This window comes from Neolamprologus multifasciatus, chromosome 17, assembly GCF_963576455.1.
Source record: "Neolamprologus multifasciatus chromosome 17, fNeoMul1.2, whole genome shotgun sequence".
NCBI lineage: Eukaryota > Metazoa > Chordata > Actinopteri > Cichliformes > Cichlidae > Neolamprologus > Neolamprologus multifasciatus.
In genome coordinates, this window is record NC_140455.1 from 11,124,775 (window position 1) to 11,144,524 (window position 19,750).

The 19,750-nt window shown below is 38.6% G+C and overlaps 1 protein-coding gene across 2 annotated transcripts in view; it reads left to right on the forward strand.

Moving 5' to 3' along the window:
• brinp3a.1 (bone morphogenetic protein/retinoic acid inducible neural-specific 3a, tandem duplicate 1) overlaps positions 1–18,958 on the forward strand; it is a 74,903-nt gene extending 55,945 nt beyond the window's left edge. For both annotated transcript variants that reach the window (XM_085137455.1, XM_085137456.1), the window contains one exon: positions 1,580–18,958. In XM_085137455.1, coding sequence (XP_084993581.1) covers positions 1,580–2,696 — 1,117 coding nt within the window. In that variant the 3' untranslated portion in view covers positions 2,697–18,958. The remainder of the gene's footprint in view (positions 1–1,579) is intronic.
• Positions 18,959–19,750: the final 792 nt, after the last annotated feature.

A 19,750-nucleotide genomic window follows, 5' to 3' on the forward strand; every position in this document is an offset into this window, starting at 1 on the left:
GGAATAAATAGAGCATTTTGCTAATCATATACTATATGTATGGTTCTAGATATGCATAGGGCTAGACTGGACTCTTTATCAGCCTCTTATTAAACCTAATTTTGTTTTATAGGAAATTTTGTGTGATGCCAAAGCTGAAGCTATGTTTTGATTACATTTCTGTATTTTGTGGTTGCTTTGGTTGTTTATGCTTTTAACAAGAGTGTATCTTTTTAGTATTTTCAGCTCAGCTCAAAGTAAACAACATAAAAATTGTAACGTAATTAGCATTAGTTTATTTTACAGAGGGAGACTTTCCAATTACCCAATTAGCTCGTTTTCTTAGCACTAAATATAAAATGGGTGTATTTCTAACTCATGTTTTTTGACCTTGCATATTTGTAGTGAAACGACAAGTGATCCATCTATAGTAGGATGCGTTTTAGACTGGATAAGTGAACAGGAAATCTTTTCTACAGGGATTTCATGAAAACATCGAAGGATTTGAATGAATCGCTTAAATGTGGGACTTGCGTAGCAGGCATTGGTCTCTTGAGATTATGATGTGATATAGAATGATATATGACTGTTGATCTCCCCCATAATGCACCTTCCCTCCCCTACAGAGTCTAGTCAGGAAGCAGACAAATTTAACTTAGCTGTGTTTCTTCAGAAAGCACTTAACCATGCATATGAAACTCATAGTTTCAATTTGTTAGTTATAGTAATGACTCAGTTTTACTCCTTACAGTGCAAGAGTTGGTTGCTCTAAATTACATTTAACATATTTTCATGTGTCATTAACGAATCATATAGAGCAGGAGAAGACAGAGGGACTTTGACATTTACATTTCATGGCTTCATAATTGTGAAGTGCCGCATAACTGCTATATCCATAGCCATATTTTCATTTCATGCCCACATATGTATTGTTCAACTTCCCATCTATATCCACTGCATCTCTTATTTATAGGCAAAGATCTGAAAAGAAATACATGCAAAAAGTGTTTTTTGTATTGTTTATATTTTTTAAGTATGTGTGGGGGAAAAATGCTTTTTCTATCCTGAGTCATCTCTGTTTTTGTTTATAGATTTTACAATGTAACAGCTTCCACAAAGAAAGAAAGTATGCACTATAATTCTTAAAAATTTAAATACAGTGTTTATTCTTAATGAAATGTCAAATTACTCAAAGTTATATGACCGTCTAATAATTACTCAGCTTACCTGCTGATGTGAACAATCAGGAACATTTTTATAAATATTATATTTAACAATAAAGTAGAAACTCAACACCCAACAAAAGAGAAAGCACCTGATGTAAGCATAATGACCAGAAAGGGAAAAGAGATGTGAGCGAAGACAATAAATGGGATTGTGAGACTTCACATTGACGAAAAGCATACGTGATGATCACTATCAAACTAAGTGGCTCACAGGTTTTCTCCATACAGAGAAGCATTGAGTTTGTCATCAAAATATAGATTTTTTTGTTGTTCGGTTTAGAAACAATAAGATTAATGTTTGAAGCCATGTGATTCTTGTGTTATGTACTCTGCATCAGCAATGAATCTTACCCACTGCTCCGTCTCTGTCGCAGGCCCTTTAGCTACTGGCTGAACTACATCCTCTCCATCATGTACTGCAGCGAAAACAATCACATCGGCTCTTACCTGGAGGAAACCCGGAGCTGCTCCTGCCCTTATGAGCATCCTCCCTGCCAGGGCTTGATCCCATGCACAGTGGGGGAGGGCACCTCCTGTGCGTCATGCTCCTATGAGAATCGCTCCCGCTGCGCCACCTGCAACCAGGGTTACATGCTGAGCCAGGGGGTGTGCCGCAACGAAGTGCCAGACTCCACTGACCACTACATAGGCTTTGAGACTGACCTGCAGGACATGGAGCTGCGCTATCTTCTCCAGAAACGTGACAACCGCATCAGCATTCACGGCATCTTCGTAAGCAACGACGTCAGGCTGAATAATTGGTTTGACCCATCGTGGAGGAAGAGAATGCTGCTGACACTGAAAAGTAACAAATACAAGTCAAACCATGTCCACATGCTGCTGGGGATGTCTCTACAGATCTGCCTTACCAAGAACATCACTCTGGACCCCATGCTGTCTGTTTATATCAATCCGTTTGGCGGGAGCCACTCAGAGAGCTGGATCATGCCCATTGAGCAGAAGAACTATCCAGACTGGGAGAGGACTAAATTAGACCTTCCTTATGACTGTTATAATTGGACTCTGACTTTAGGCAACAAGTGGAAAACATTTTTTGAGACAGTGCATTTTTATCTACGGAGCCGGATCAGGGGCACCTCAAGTAACGGGAATGGAACTGTATATTATGAACCCTTGGAGTACCTGGAATCGGGACGAAATCTAGGCTACATGAAGATCAACAGCATCCAGGTGTACGGCTATAGTATGCACTTTGACCCGGAAGCGATCCAGGACTTGATTTTACAGCTGGACTACCCATATACTCAGGGATCGCAGGACTCAGCCCTGCTGCAGCTGCTGGAGATCCGGGATCGGGTCAACAGGCTTTCCCCACCAGGAGCTCAGCCACTGGACCTGTTCTCCTGTCTGCTGCGGCACCGGCTCAAACTGTCCACTACAGATGTTGCCAGGATCCAGGCAGCGTTGCAGACTTTCAGTGCCAAGCAGCCAAACTCGATGGAATATGAAACAACCAAATTATGTAGCTAAGAAGTGGGCAGGTGGCCAGGCGCACAGATGGAAGAGCAGTCACCACACAACTCTGACGATAGTAAAGAGCAATTCTGGAGCAGTGCAACGGACATTTGGGGGACATGTTATTTGTTGTCATGGGTCTCAAGAGTGCATTTGAGATTCTTATGTCAACTTTTGGTATAAATTTGTATTACGTCTTAGAAATAAGGAGGATTTCACCATACTTGCCTCATTGTTGGTTTTGTTTTTCTCTCCTGATGAAAACAATAACTTTAATAGTTATTAATATGAATTTCAATATTTGCCATCACTGATATTTTGCCAGCGTGCTGATGTTTGTAGATTGCACAAATCTGAATTGCTCACATACGTAAACAAAAGGCTTTTGCTGATAAAATATTACCCAAGCAATGTAGTCACCTCACTCATTTCATTTCAACACCAGCATGTTCCTCGCTACATTTGCTTTCTAAAAAAAAAGCCCAACATAAGTAATTGTTTTAATATCACAGTCCTCCTTCTTTGGCTGGAAAATTATGGGCACCGTGTTCTTTTTGCTTTTCATATCATGATAAAAATCACTCATTTTTTTAAGCTCTACTTCACATTTTTGTAAGAAAATAGTCATTGCCATAAACGAAGTGAATAAATAAATGCTGTATTACTCCGGACTTGCTGACAAACAATGTATCATGTTCACAATATATGTTACATGTGCTCTTATTTTTATAATGCTGTTGTTTGTGAAGCAAAAGTTACAAAAACACTGTCTATAAAATGTATAATACGATTTGTTAATACACTAAATAAAATACATTTTTATGTGTGGTCTGTACATGGTGTTCTTGTGTACATAGATGCTTTTTGGCTTTCTAAATGGTACTGTAATAACTAATATAGTGCCATTTATAATGAGTTTATCAGATTTATGATAGGGGTTACTAACATTATTTATTCTGTTATCACGTTTCAAAAATGTCACTTGATTTTGATGCTCTCAAGAGACACGACTGAACAGCCAATCAGTGGCATGCAGTGTGACGATGTCACATTTTGTTACCTGCTCAGATTGCTCGGAATCCCAGCCAAGCAGGTGCTAAAAAAAGTACCTGATACCTAATGGAAAACCGTGGTGAACCATGGTGAGTTGATCCCAGTAGGTACTAATGGAAAAGGGGCTTAAATGTGACATTTCCAATTCATTTTTTAAAAGAATCATTCCAAAACAAAGCTAGATATTGTTACACTATGACTTCTTCATTTTATGTGTGATCACTCATTTTAAAGGTCACCTAAACAGGACATTGATATCATTAAAGTTACTGACAGCTACTCTTGGTGCTGCTATCAAGAAAACATTTTTGATTTGAATAGCAGAATCATAATATTACTAGTTTCATTTGTTGGTAAGTTGTTTAGTTATTGCTCAGTATTAACTTTATGAAGCTTTTTTTTAAAATAATTTATCTATTTGTCTAAATCCAAATCTGTCCTATGACAAAACCCTTACTCGGTACACCCACAATCAATGTCAGTGTCCTTCCTACTTTTGCAGCACTTCTTTACTGGCATATGAACTAAATTCACACAGCTATAGTGATAGTGCGAGAACACTTGAAGAAACTATTGCCATTGAATTGCTATTTGCCAATTTCCAAAACCACAGTTTCATTGCATGAAATAAATCAGTCCACGCCTCCCACCTGAGCTGCTCACAATGATCTGCAATCACCCACAAATACTTTTATTTAATAACAATTCTGATTAACTTTGAGTCTATTAAATAGGGTTATTTTTCTAGTATTTTCAAGCCCTCAAAACTTCCTGAGTGCAGGAGATAAATTAAATAATATTCAATCAATTGAAAAAATAATCAATAAAAACACACAAATTGTTTGGAATTTACCTGTTAGGAATATTTCTATTCTATGAATATATATACACATATATAATAACAAAATTACAACAACATTTTTAACATGACTACATGATGAGAAACACTCAATGCAGGAATAGTTCCATATCAGACCAGTAAGAAATACATTTTTACACCTACTGCATCCCTGAACTTCAATATTGTGAGATTTATAATGACATACAGTCCTGTGCAAAAGTCTTGAGTCATTCTTTTATATTTATGTTATGCAATGAACCATGCAGTATTTTAAGGTTGGACGGACAGCAGATCTCCACCAGATCGTCTTCACCTCAGCAGCAGTAATCAGGTTCACTGCACCAAAGATTTGAATTCCCTGAGAATTAATATTGTTGCTCCATCTGTTTTAGCGATTTCTTCCCTCATTTGGATTCCTACTCCACTCCTCTGTTTGCTGCTCTGAGGAGTTCCGCACTGCCTTCAGCTTCAATTCTGTTGGTACCTGAAAGAGAAGGACTCACCTGGAACACTCACCCGCCTACACACTCACCACAGGCACTCTTAGCCTCTGGATTCCACCTGCCCTCAGAAAACCCCTTCCTGGATCCAACCAGTCCCATTCACAAGTAAGATTGTTCTCGTTAATGTCATCCTTATATTACCCTCTCTTTTCCTCCACGGGACTTCCAGCAGCCCATCACTGAGTTAAGCATAACTCAAGCTCTGCTCCCGTCCTCGGTAAATAACTTGTTGTTTCCCATTAAACCTTTTAAAAAATTCCTTCAGTGTATGGAGTCTGAATTCAGAATATTCATTTAGCCAATATGAAAGTTTTCTGTTAAGTGTAAACATCACACTGGTTAAGACCTTGAGTTAGGTGTCTTTTATTATGCTGAAATGATTGATAGGTCAGTGTTGAGTGGCTTAACAAATAAAATAATACTGACTGACTAGTTTGAAAATAAGTGAAAAAGCAACCGGTGTCCAGCAGTGTTTTTCCTGTGAGGATGAGCCATTGTTTGACTTATTTTAGAAATGCAGCAATATGTGCAATAGTCAGTAGTGATAAGAAGAACATTTCTGTATTTACGATCTCTTCTAGGCTTTAGATTTGTTCTCATGCATTGATGTTTGATGCAGTGGGGAAGACACAGCATCAAAGCCTGATATCTCAGGTGTTTCTCCCCGTGGTTTGTAGTCTGTTGTAATTTGCAGGGTTTATGTCTTGCTCCAACCTGAAATATAAGCCTCAAACTCCAGATCCTTTAGGTGCTTTGTACTTAGTGTAGTTTGCAGCTTTGACCCCAACACACAAACACGTTGTAGTATGCGTGTATGTGCATCTGTTTCACATGATGAAAGCACGAGTTTTCCCCACGTTTAGATGGCAGTGATGCTTTTATGCTAGAAGTCTCAGCTACTTCTTTCTGCTAGAACAGCAGAGGGATAAAAACTAAATACTTTTATTCAACAAGTTTTGCATCACTTAAAGCTTTTTAAGCTTAAGGCAGCTTAAAAAATTAACAATGGAGTACTTTTAGCTATGCAACCGAACAATAATGTGTGATAAATTACTCAATATATGAATCTTAGCATTGCTTTACTTATATAAGGATTTCACTGGTAGAAAGAGTAGATCAGTAGATGATTGGACCTTGCAAAAACACTCTGATATAACTCTGACACAAGGTAACATTGCATGGAAAGAATACATATTTGCTAGTTAGATGAAATCTCACAAGCAGAAAATGCTTCACTCATTTGTTTTCTCATATCTGAGCTAAACTCCTGTAACATACTAATACTGTAATTACACGATAGCAGCAGGGAATTTATGCTTTCCAACATTTAATAGAACATAGCGTAAGCCCCAACATGCACCAGACTGTCTGGTATTTTGCTTTTGTCATTATTTTTCTGCATAGTTATTTGGCTTGAAATTATCCATGCATTACAGCAATCAAAGTAACCCCTGTGTGTAATGTTCTCTTGCTCCATGTAGCCTCTTCTATTTCATTTAACATAAAAGTGATGCTTTCCACAAACAGCAGCTCCAAGAGACAATAGGGAACCAAGCATGAATCAATTTTTTTCATGCGTCTGACTATCATCATAATCCTTCTATCAAGAAAAACAAAGAAAAGAAATGGAAAAATTGTACTGTATCTCTAAGAAAGAATAAAGGGAAAGCTTTTGCATGTCCACAGTTTTATGCCTTTAGCATTTATTAGAAATATAATGTGTTTTGCTCCCGCATTTCAAAAATATTTTAGATGAACTGGGGATTCTAAACTGGCCATACTCTAGATGTGACCCAGATAAAATGCTTGACGTGTTCAAAATCAACCATTGCATGAATGCATGATTAGATCTAACTTCTTTTCTAAAGTAACATGAGTGGCCATTGAATCACTCCAAAATGAGATATACATTTAAATAAATTATTCACAAATATGGTAACTGTAGTTGGCATCGCAGTTTACAAGCTGTTAATAATAAAGAGTTTTCGATTTGAATAACAGAAACCGTTGATGTAAGTTTAACTTGTTGGTAAAAATTCAGTTATGCTTACTTCCTGAAACCAACCTATTGTCTATTTATGGCTGCATTCAAATGTAGGCGGACAAAACCCTTAACTCAGGCTTTGAACACCCATAAATCACACCAGACTCATCATTACTTTTGCTGAACTTCTTTATTGGCAAATTAACCCAATTCAAGCAGTTACACTGATTAGGCATAATGGCTACTGAGAGGTTAACTGAATAACACTGATTATCTCTTCATCATGGCACCTGCTAGTAGGGGATGTATTAAGAAGATTTTGTCTTCAAGTTGATGTGTTAGCAGCAGGAAAAATTGGCAAGTATAGGGATTTTGGCGTTTGAAAGCGACAAACTGTGACGGATAGACGACTGTGTCAGAACATCTCCAAATCTATCAAATATGAGAGAAACAAAGTCACATCAGTGTACGTGTGAGAAATGTAAAACCTGTTGAAAAAACTAGTTTTAAGGAACTTCAAGTGTTCATGAGAGCTGAGGGCAGGTCGTCAGTAAACGAAGTGCTTTTAAGTGCATTCTGGTATCTTATATTAAACTTAGATGTTTTTATTATGATCATTAAGATTTTGCTGTGATGTGTTTTGAACCACAAAAACCTTTCAAATTACGTTATTTAATCTGTTTTGGTGATAAGGACTCTCCCCGACCTGATCATGAGATATTCAAACAGGAGCTTACTGATAGCAGTCCTTTGATACTTGAGACATGATGATATGGTGTTTCTGTCTGTGCTGACAAGAGCCAGACAAGAGTCTTGGTCTTAGTCACTTAGGCAACAAACACCGTTATCACGGATATCCACAGATATTTAAGGAAGCACTGACGTGACAAAACTTGCAATTGCAATGAATAATCATTTTAAAAACTGTAACTTAAAAAAAAGAAGAAATGAATAATCAAATAAGACAATCAACTGTTTCAGAACAAAACTGCTCAGACTGCATGAAGTATTAAGGTGTGCTCCCCTCTAGGCTCAGAGAGCAATAACTTGATGCTCCACCACAGCTCAACTCTGAGGGGCTAACAGAGCTGCAGTGATATTTAATTAAAAAAAATTGTAAAAGTTCCAGTATAGAAGCTCAATGCTGTTGCAAGGCTCTTCAGAATTTGTCCATTTGAATGAACTCACAGCTTAAGAGCCCTGAAAGCTATATTGTAAATATCCTCAAAGAAAATAGCTTTCTAGCCTTCTTGAACGAAGGTTGGAAAAAAAATGAGCTGAGCATTCTTTTCATGAAAAGCAACTGCATGTGGGGAATGTTTAAAATGCCATGTAATAGGTTTTTTCTTGAGTAACAGTTTAGGAAAATACAGTAAGACTCACTTTCATTTTTCTTTTTTTCATATAAAATTAAGTTTATGCTTGATAGTGAAAAACACGCTCAATGTCTTGTCTGTCTTGTACTTATTTAACATTGCTAGACCATTAGTGATATGCCTTTTAGACACAAATGTCTGACCACTTATAGCAACTTTACAATACCTCTAAGTATGTGGTAAATGGACACTTTCATCGTCCTTTTCTACTCAAAGCAGAAAAGCACTATGAAAAGCCTCATTCCCTTTACTTGCACATTCATATAACATCTTTTTGACACACACTAACTCAGATGCATCAGGACCAACTTGGGGCTCAGTACATACTTTGACACACAGACTGTAGTAGCCAGGGATTTGGCATGAAAAACAGCCACCAGATTCAGTGGTATAGTTTGAAAGGATTGGCGGTAAAGGTCAAGGTTTTTATTGTATGGCCAATAAGGTTATGAAACCTTCCTAATTATCCTTATTTTTCCATACATAAATATAACAGTAATGGTAACTAATGATAGCTGTTCATTTACTGCATATCCACTAATTAGATTATTAATTGCTGTATGTGAAGGAGGTTAATTGGGATTCACTGTTCTTTTGGTGGAATACACTACACTACATTGTCTTCAAACCAGGAGTAGAAAATGAAGTCTCTAGTCTCTTTGTATTTTTACAAATGTAGCAAGAGTTGCACATACGTAACACTGTTCCTGTCAGGGTTCCTGGGTCGGTGACCCAGTGTTTTCAGTTTTCCCACATCAATGTTTTCACTTCCTGTTTTTTCCTCATGTCAGCTTGTCTCTCGTGTCATTAGTCAGATTATGTTCAGCCCTGTACTCACCTGTTTCCAATCAGTGTCATCATTCAACCTGTGTATTTAAGTTCCTCGGTTTCACCAGTCCTTTGTCGTGTCATTGATGTTATGTTGTCGTTTCCGCCAGCCAGCCAGCCAGCCACTCAGTCCGTCCGTCCGTCCTTCCTTCCTTCATTCAGTCAGTCGTCCAGCCAGCCAGCCAGCCATTTCCTACCTCTGTTCTGTTTGCTCACGCCATCACAATAAACACCAGTCTTCACCTACCTGTGAGTCCTGCGTTTGGGTTCCTTCTTCCTCGCCTCCACTCAGCAACCCCTGACAGTTCCACCGTCGGGGCTGCACAATTTGTGTTACAGTAGGTGGATGGGTAGCCGTCTGGCTTAACAACTCTTCTGGCAAAAACCCTGAACATTAATATTTATAGACTAATTAACAGAATTACATACTGTGCACTACCATCGTTTAGTGCACTTAGTTTGGGGTTTACAAAGAAAATGTATTTTATTTAGAATTTGTTCATCCTTTTAGACTATGCAAAGATGACAGGTATGTTCTCTGGCCTTAGTGTAGCCTTGTATCTACATATTATTACTGACATTATTACTCATTATTATACCTTCAAGATTCAAATCATCCTTTGTTTCCCAAAACTGTGGTCCACAGCTTCTTTGTCATATCAAATGAAGTTTGTTGCATATTCAAACTCAAAGGTTTGCATTAAATTTTTTACACGATGCCCTTTCAACTTTCAAACAGCAGCATTTCTTTTCTCCAAAGGCAGGTGTTCTGTGATTTTGAGACTCAAAATATTCTCAGCAGCTTGTTCTCCTTTGCTTGTTGCTTGCTGTCATGTAGTTTCTCCTCGGCATGCTTCTGGCTCCAGAACAATCTGCATTGCTCTTTGAAAATGTACTTCATAGTTCACCACACAAGCTGCAATCAGTAACAATTCCCAAAGTGACCCTGAGAGTCACAGCCCTTTCTCCAGCAGAAAGAAAACACTACTGCAAACTCATAATGCCTTAATAGTGGCACTAAAGCATAATGTTAAAGGATGAAAAGGAAAGAGCACCATCTGCACCGACTGTGGTGGGTGAAGGTGACAATATTATCATTATCTGGATGCCAGATCCTTAGAGGAAACATTTCCTCGGAAAGTTGAGTGGGTGGTGAGACATGATGTCCTAGCTTGGCAAGAGACAGCTTGTGACTGCTTTAAAGACGCAAATGGAAAAAAAGAAGAAAAAAGAGAACGTGAGCAATGTGGTTCATATAATAAACGTCAAAAACACGAAGGAGTTTTGAAGGTTATTGACATGCAGGTGGCCTACCTACACTGCACTTGAGCTGAATATTTTGAGAACAAATGTTTAGGGGTATAAGTTATTTTTATGCACATTCCACTTCCTTGCCAGAGGGAGTAAGTGAATCTAATTTAGCGGCAATAAAACTAAATTAATGGACTACAAGCATCAGAGTACATAAAGAACTAATTCCATCTGAAAGTAACATTAACACTGAGAATATGTAATTGTGAAAGAGGTCTATAAAAATACTGATTTGGTCGGCCAAATGCAAATGTGTTCCTCAATCAGCTCTGCCAAGTTCTGTCCAGGCGTGACATGCAAACTCGATCTGAGGCAAACTTTTTCCCCCAAATCATCAGATTTGAGGGTAGCCTGGAGGAGAATAGAATATTTTGGATAATGGGGTAGAAAAATTCAACTTTCAGCTTTGAGAAACTGTAGTTGTATTTGTTCTGCCTCACAGAAGCTGCATCAATGTGATGTGTACAAGTGTTTGCTTGTATGGACACACGGAGCATTGTTAATCACCTCTTCTGTGTAAAAGTTTGGCCCTTTTAGCTCATTGCTTTATATTGTTGATGTTGTTTGTGTTTTGTCTCACAAGCTTTCATATCAGCAATCTCGTGGTTTTAGAGCTAAATTAGCAAATTAGTCAAATGTCTTAGCAAATTAGCTAAAAGGTGAAGTTAGAAAGAAATGCAACACAGTCAGTATTTCGGTTTGGTTTATTCCCAGCATCCTCCTTTCTCCTTGAAATCAGTCTTTTATCATTTATCAATATAAACTTTAGGCTACAGTTCCACTCACTGACATAAATCTCAGTCATTTTGAGGACACACACAATATCTTTCTTTTAGTGTTTAAGTCTCTGGTTCTCTTCCACAGCATGTCTTCTATCCTGTCTTCCTTCTCTCACCCCAACCGGTCGTGGCAGATTCCTGAGCCTGGTTCTGCCGGAGGTTTCTTCCTGTTAAAAGGGAGTTTTTCCTTCCCACTGTCGCCAATGTGCTTGTTCATAGTGGGTCATATGATTGTTGGATTTTTCTCTGTATGTATTATTGTCAGGTCTACCTTACAATATAAAGCGCCTTAAGGCCGCTGTTGTTGTGATTTGGCGCTGTATACAGTAAATGAAATGAAATTGAATTTAATTAAGTGTCAACACAAGGCCGACAGAGCAGTTGAAAACCAGCTCAAAGAACACTTCACAGAGAAAATGTTGTAGTCAAAAAGATTCTTCTAAAAACGGGTATAGATAGAAATGTTTATCTGAAAATCAACCTTGGGTTTATTGTTTGCACATGCTATGAGTTAGCAGGGGAAAACAGGTGTTCCTGAATGAGGTGCCGTTTCTACTGTACCACCACATTTTTGTGCTTTTAATGTTCAGAACTCCACTTTACAAAAGGTGTAGATCATTTTACTATCCATCACCTCCTGCCACTGACCATCACTTTTTTTTTTTCATGTTTGATTTCTTAGGGTTTTTTATTCTGTCCACCTAGCATGCAGATTTCTTTTAAAGGATACATAATTTAATTGGTATGGTTACTGAATTAAGTACCCTTGTGTCTTAGATTACTCCATTCCAGAAAGAAAAGAAATGTAATGTAATTACGGCAATGCAATACATTAGAATGCATTACACCCACCAGTGTCTGTTAGGTTGCTCAGGGTTGCTTGCTTGCAAAATATTTTCTAGCTGACATATAAACGTTGATGGAGCAAAGAAGTCTATCAAGACGTCTATGTGTAATACAGTAATTTCAGATGAAATTTTAAGAAATACACAAGCCAATCAAGTCAAGCTGATGTGTGGCATCCAGCTAACTCCACTGAGGGGTTGCTATACTAGCTTGCCGAGTCTAAATATATGAATTACTTGTTAGGCCACATCAGCGGGCAAAATATTGGTTTACTCAACAAGCATCACATTCGAAGTGGGCAAGGGGTAACTCAGACTGCAGACACAGAAAGCTCTCATTCTAGAGGCTAGCGCTCACATTTAGACTTTTTATCTATGATTTAGGTTCAGGTTGTATGAACGTAGGTCACAAGCTGGCCACAAAGTTTTGAACAATAATCCTTTCATTACTGCAGTACAATAAAGTAGCAGTACAATTCAATACAAAATACAAGTGTATTAAAAGTTCAGATATTTTTTGGTGGAATACAAACATATAACAGTGATTATATAACTCATGCATCGATATATTTCTGAGTTGCCCTACTGTAAATGGACCACATTTATTTTTTTCTCCCTTTTTGCTTTTTCTATTTAGTTCTACAGAACCATCATTTCTAAGACACAGTATTTGTTCAAGTTGGGGCAAAAATCTTTTTACAAATCCTGTTTTGCTTCTTCATTCTCTTCTTTGGCCTGCTTTTTTAGTGTCACTGTTGTGTTGGTGAAAGTGTGGTTCTCCATAGACTCCGTGTCAGCTAAAACTCACGCCCTATTGAGGCATTAAATCAAATCTCTGAAGAATATGATGAATTCCCACCTGAAATATATTCATATCTTAAATTACCATTTCACTCTGTTTTTAAATATGCAACTGCAGAAAAACAATGCAGACCTTTGTGTTATTATAGCTGCTTTGGATTAAAGAAAGCTGATAACACACATGTCTAGCGCAACATTTATCAAACTTTAATAAGAGGTTTAGAACCTCTGATGTGAAAACTGAGCTATTTCTGCTCTGGGCTTTCAAAGCTCCTTGTCAATGCCAGTAAAATGCTCCTCGCAGCCCTTATAGTTCTTATTAGGACTCAAAGCCCATTTCTCTGATCTCTTTTCATTCTTTAAAGAAGAGGAAAAGGAAACGTGAGGCTTAAAAGAGATACTACAGTCACCAAAATATGCTAACCTCATTTCTTTAGAAAATAAAACATCTCTTTTTGTTCCTGCTCTCTTATCCACAACTCTTTGAATATCACAGCTTGCCCTCTTGCCCAACCTACTAATGCATGTCAGGAAAAAAAAGTATTTTGTGTCCATTTCTATTCAAATTGCTTATGATAGCAGGAGCGCCATGGTTTCCTCTGGGGCTGAGAAATGTTCATTTGAAAAATCGCCCGGACGTGCACGGAGGTTGCCAACCTCAATTTTTGATGCAGTAGCTCATTTTGTGTGTCTTCCTCAGGAGTCACAGCCCAGCCCCACCGGAGGCCTAGCCACACTAGCCAGCCAATTATCAGGGCCTTTTCCTGCACCTGCCCACTGCAGGCTCGAGTATGGATCTGCAGCTCCACTCCAGGCTGAGAAGCAATCAAAGCTGATGCCCTACTACTGCTTAACTCAGAGAAACTCAAAACTGCTCAAAGAAAAACACAATTTCAGTTCATCCACTGTCTTGGATGAAAGATTAGGAGAAAAAAATGACAATGAGCTGGAAGTCATTTTGATACATTGTAAAACTCAAAGCATACCTAGGGTGAAACTTTTTACCTCTTGTTGAGTAAATTAACCCTTTTCCAAAGTCAAAACCAAAATCATTCAGCGATAAAATGTAGAAATTTTATAATTTTGAGAAACATGCTAATTTTTCATTTAATGACACCAATATGAAATTGTTTTTTTTTTTTTTCTTCGTTTCATCGCTTATTCTTTTAATAACTCGCTGGGAGTGTTTGGGAGCTGAGGAGACCAAGCAGTGCAGTTTTGAAGTTGAAATGTACTCTTGCTTCTTTGATTTCTCAGACCACTGGACAGTTTTCCACTTTGCCTCAGACCAACTTAAATGAGCTCAGTCCTTGAGAAGTCAGCTCTGTTTTCTGCAGCAACCTAACCAAGTAGTTTTAGTGCCTAAACCTAACTAATCATAGAGTGAAAGTGAACATAAAAAGAGTGTGAAAACAAAACTAATCAGCAAGGAGGGGAAAAAAATGAAGCACTCAAAAACATGAACCACTCAGCCCCTGAGATCCGAAACTGACTCAAGACACAGTCACTCCTCTAGCTTTCTAATGAGGACTCTATTACTTGGAAACCCATCGTTAGCTCTCGGCTTCTAATATTGCCGCCCCTGATGTGGCTAGGCAACAACACAAAAGGAAGCCGTGCACTGTTGTGATACCTGCTGCTTCACCCTGCTACTTATCTGAGATTTTATGCCTTGCACCTTCTGTACACACATTCCTTCAGATTCTCAGAGTTTGATGATGAAATCATGCGGTTGAATGTCACATTGAGAACAGGTAAGATATAAATTGTTACATGAATTTAAACTTCAACAGTGAAATTGTTCAATTATTTATTCTTCAACACTTTGCCATTTAGAATGTTCTAAATGGACCATCAATATTACTGTACCGTATGTAGTGCACTCAGAGCATCCCATAATGTCAGCTTAAAGAGATGAAATGTAATTGTGAACCAAAACGAAGTCAAGTTGCCCTTTTTTCAAGCTCTCAAGACTACCGCGCCCTGGATTACTGAGAACCTACTCAGACATATTCTGTTGTACTTTGGGAGAAACACATAGAAGTATGAAAAGGTATCAGGAAAGCTGGCTACAGGAACAGCTCCGTTTAAACTAAGGTACAGACAGTCCACACTGGTTTCCAAGAGCTTGTGCCTTGAGTCCACAGTCAAGAGACATAGAGCTGTGCAGATCTTATGACGAGCACAAAATCAGCTCTAAAACTACAGTGGGGCAAAAAAGTATTTAGTCAGCCACCGATTGTGCAAGTTCCCCCACTTAAAATGATGACAGAGGTCAGTAATTTGCACCAGAGGTACACTTCAACTGTGAGAGACAGAATGTGAAAAAAAAAAATCCATGAATTCACATGGTAGGATTTGTAAAGAATTTATTCGTAAATCAGGGTGGAAGATAAGTATTTGGTCAATAACAAAAATACAACTCAATACTTTGTAACATAACCTTTGTTGGCAATACCAGAGGTCAAACGTTTACTATAGGTCTTTACCAGGTTTGCACACACAGTAGCTGGTATTTTGGCCCATTCCTCCATGCAGATCTTCTCAAGAGCAGTGATGTTTTGGGGCTGTCGCCGAGCAACACGGACTTTCAACTCCCGCCACAGATTTTCTATGGGGTTGAGGTCTGGAGACTGGCTAGGCCACTCCAGGACTTTCAAATGCTTCTTACGGAGCCACTCCTTTGTTGCCCGGGCGGTGTGTTTTGGATCATTGTCATGTTGGAAGACCCAGCCTCGTTTCATCTTCAAAGTTCTCACTGATGGAAGGAGGTTTTGGCTCAAAATCTCACGATACTTGGCCCCATTCATTCTGTCCTTAACACGGATCAGTCGTCCTGTCCCCTTGGCAGAAAAACAGCCCCATAGCATGATGTTTCCACCCCCATGCTTCACAGTAGGTATGGTGTTCTTGGGATGCAACTCGGTATTCTTCTTCCTCCAAACACGACGAGTTGAGTTTATACCAAAAAGTTCTACTTTGGTTTCATCTGACCACATGACATTCTCCCAATCCTCTGCTGTATCATCCATGTGCTCTCTGGCAAACTTCAGACGGGCCTGGACATGCACTGGCTTCAGCAGCGGAACACGTCTGGCACTGCGGGATTTGATTCCCTGCCGTTGTAGTGTGTTACTGATGGTGACCTTTGTTACTTTGGTCCCAGCTCTCTGTAGGTCATTCACCAGGTCCCCCCGTGTGGTTCTGGGATCTTTGCTCACCGTTCTCATGATCATTTTGACCCCACGGGATGAGATCTTGCGTGGAGCCCCAGATCGAGGGAGATTATCAGTGGTCTTGTATGTCTTCCATTTTCTGATGATTGCTCCCACAGTTGATTTTTTCACACCAAGCTGCTTGCCTATTGTAGATTCACTCTTCCCAGTCTGGTGCAGGTCTACAATTCTTTTCCTTGTTCCCTTCGAAAGCTCTTTGGTCTTGGCCATGGCGGAGTTTGGAGTCTGACTGGTTGAGGCTGTGGACAGGTGTCTTTTATACAGATGATGAGGTCAAACAGGTGCCATTCATACAGGTAACGAGTGGGGGACAGAAAAGCTTCTTACAGAAGACGTTACAGGTCTGTGAGAGCCAGGGATTTCCCTTGTTTGAGGTGACCAAATACTTATTTTCCACCCTGATTTACGAATAAATTCTTTACAAATCCTACCATGTGAATTCATGGATTTTTTTTTCACATTCTGTCTCTCACAGTTGAAGTGTACCTCTGGTGCAAATTACTGACCTCTGTCATCATTTTAAGTGGGGGAACTTGCACAATCGGTGGCTGACTAAATACTTTTTTGCCCCACTGTAAAAGGAGAAGACAGGTCTCTTTTACTACAGATGTACTCCAGGACTAGATCAACCAAACCCTGCTCGAACAGACAACCTTCTTCCATCTTACAAGAAGTTTCTGTCTTCATGGAAAGGGCACCGTTTGCACATCATATATAAGGCAAAGAAACTTCAAGTTCAAAATGCCACAAGCAAAGGTGATGAAGCAGATTTTCATTGTCTTTTCTCCTTTTTCTTTCCCTCTCTTTCTGTTAACTTTCTTCTGAACTTTTCTTCTTGTTTTTCTTTCTTGTCCCCGAGTCCAGTCTGGCCTGAGTACAATAACTTAGAATAAAAATAACTAATAAAGATCAAATAAACTATGACAATCAAGTGGACCAGTGTAGCAAAAGGCCCACTTGGGAAAGTAAATCTGTTGGGCATTTTTCTTGGCCTTCAGACAATAATTCTGATTCTAATTGCTACAGTGCCAGACAGGACAAAAAAAAAAAAAGAAAAATGCCACAAGCAAGGATTTTCTATTCAGCGTAATAACCATACCATCTGGATCACAGCAAAAGGACATTACAGACACATCACTACAGACCACCAGGATAAATACGTGTACTTATCAACTTATCAAATCGGGATATTCTAGCCAAATGATCCAACTATGCTATATCTTTGTGTCATCAACCCATTGTGTACCTCATCACAGGCACAAAGACAGCAATAAGAATGAATAAATTGGCACAGTCTGAAGTAGAACAAAGTAGGATGAAGGTATCAATGCTCTTCTCCAGTGCAAAAATACCTACTTCCAACCTCACCATTCAGGAAAAGAACGCTAATCCATCCCTTAGTATTGACCAAAGGATCATCTTATAGCTGGTAAAGAAAAGTGCACCATTCTTCTGTGCTCAACTGATTAAGAGTTGAATAACTGTTGCAGTGGAGACTGTCAGAAAATGCCTACAGCATGAAGCTGCAGATAGAGCTGCACCGGCTTCATCCTTGATCAGATTTGTGTGATGCTAGACAGAAGCCTCAGCACTAAATTTCTCCAAAAACCCAGACACGAGTCCTTCCACTTTGACTCCCACCAACAATGGAACACAAACTTAAGATGACAGCAAACCTGCCGCTAACACATGAGGGACAGCCACCATTAGGGGTAAAAACCTTTGACTCTCAATCAGTTGTTTTAGAATTGATGAAGCTACTTGGATGAAATGCAAGACCACAGGACATGCAGGACATTCTTTTCAAGCACTTGAGAATGCCATTAGCTGGATGATGAGGAACTTACATTGACAACATACGGTACAAATTTATTAGACCAAAGACCAAAGCAGAAAAATAGTAAAGCATATATTTTTTACATTAATAATTTAAGTTACCCTTATCTATATATCTGAACAGAAAATTAGTTTTAGTGGTTAAATGTTACAGATAATTAATTTTAGATTTCTCAGGGAAGTAAGGTGAGCCAATTCAAATTTGGCTATAAAAAATATTAATTCTGTTTATTATTTGACCAACAAGCAAGTTTTTGGCAGATTTCTAACATATTTATGTTTTTATGACATGTGGTTTAATCAGCTGGTTATACACTGTATGGTGAATGTAAATACTTTGATGAGAAAAAAAAAGCAATGTGGCACAATCAAAATGTACCTTTTCCATCATCAAAGACGTGCCAGCAATTCAAAAAAAAAAAAAAGAAAAGAAAAAAATCACTTTCAGAGATTTTTTTTCTTATTGTTAATTTTGTTTTTCTGCTCATTACAATAATGCAGCTTGGTGATCGAAGTAAGTTAACTGATGAATGATGTCCTGGGTGTAAATTAATGTTAGTCTTTTTTGCTCCAGCCATATGAGACACAGGAGACTGAGTATTGGAGAGATAAGAGAACAAGTTGTCAGTGTGAGGAGCGGCTGGGAGATAAACTGATTGTAGTCTAGATAGGGTGTAAAAATGGTCTGCATAAGTAGCTCATGTCATTTACAATCAGTTCAACTTCATGAACAGAGATCCAAAAGTCCCCCATCCCCTCACCACACACACACACACACACACACACACACACACACACACACAACCCCATTCAGCTATCTTAGTGAGGACCCTCATTGACATAATGGTTTCCCTAGCCCCTTACCCTAACCCTAACCATTAAAAATGAATGCCTAACCCTTACCCTAAACCTAACCATAACCTAATTGTAACCCTGACACTAAAACCCCATTTTGAGCCTCAAAAATGCCTTTAAATGCCTTCAAAAATGTGAGGACTGGGTTGTGTGTCCTCGCAAGTGACTGCTGGTTCTCACAAGTATAGTAGAATGCAGATTTCGGTCCTCACAAAGATAGCTAGACAGGAACGACACACACACACAAAAGCCTTGTGGCCTTTAGCATGACATCTAATTGTGACAGCCACATTTCAGACCAGAGGTCTTACTAACTAAAGCATGAATAATATAATTACCATTATCTTTGGCGAGCAAATTAAAATTTTGTTCATTTCAGATTTAACTTCCATAAATCCCACTGACTTTGTATTTTAATAATATCTGTTATCCTCTAAATATCTGTAATCCTGACTTCACAAAGGACAGATATTCTAAGACTGGCAGTTAGTTCCTATTCAACAATGATGATCAGAAACTGACTTTAATGAATGTGGGATAAATCTCCCTCACAAACACATACACACACATTTAAAAAAACATGGATATTTTTTCACATTTGTCAACAAAACCCATGAAAAGACAAAGGATAATAATGAATTTATCTTTTGGCTATGTCTAAAGTCTAATCAAAGCTATTTCTCTGCTCCACTGTTATCCAAAAATCATTAAGAAAACATCACCATGGCACACTGCTGCACACGCTGACACATTTTTTCATTGCAAATGGGAGTTATGGTGTTTTGAAAAACACTCCACAAATTAATTCTGTCTCAGACAGT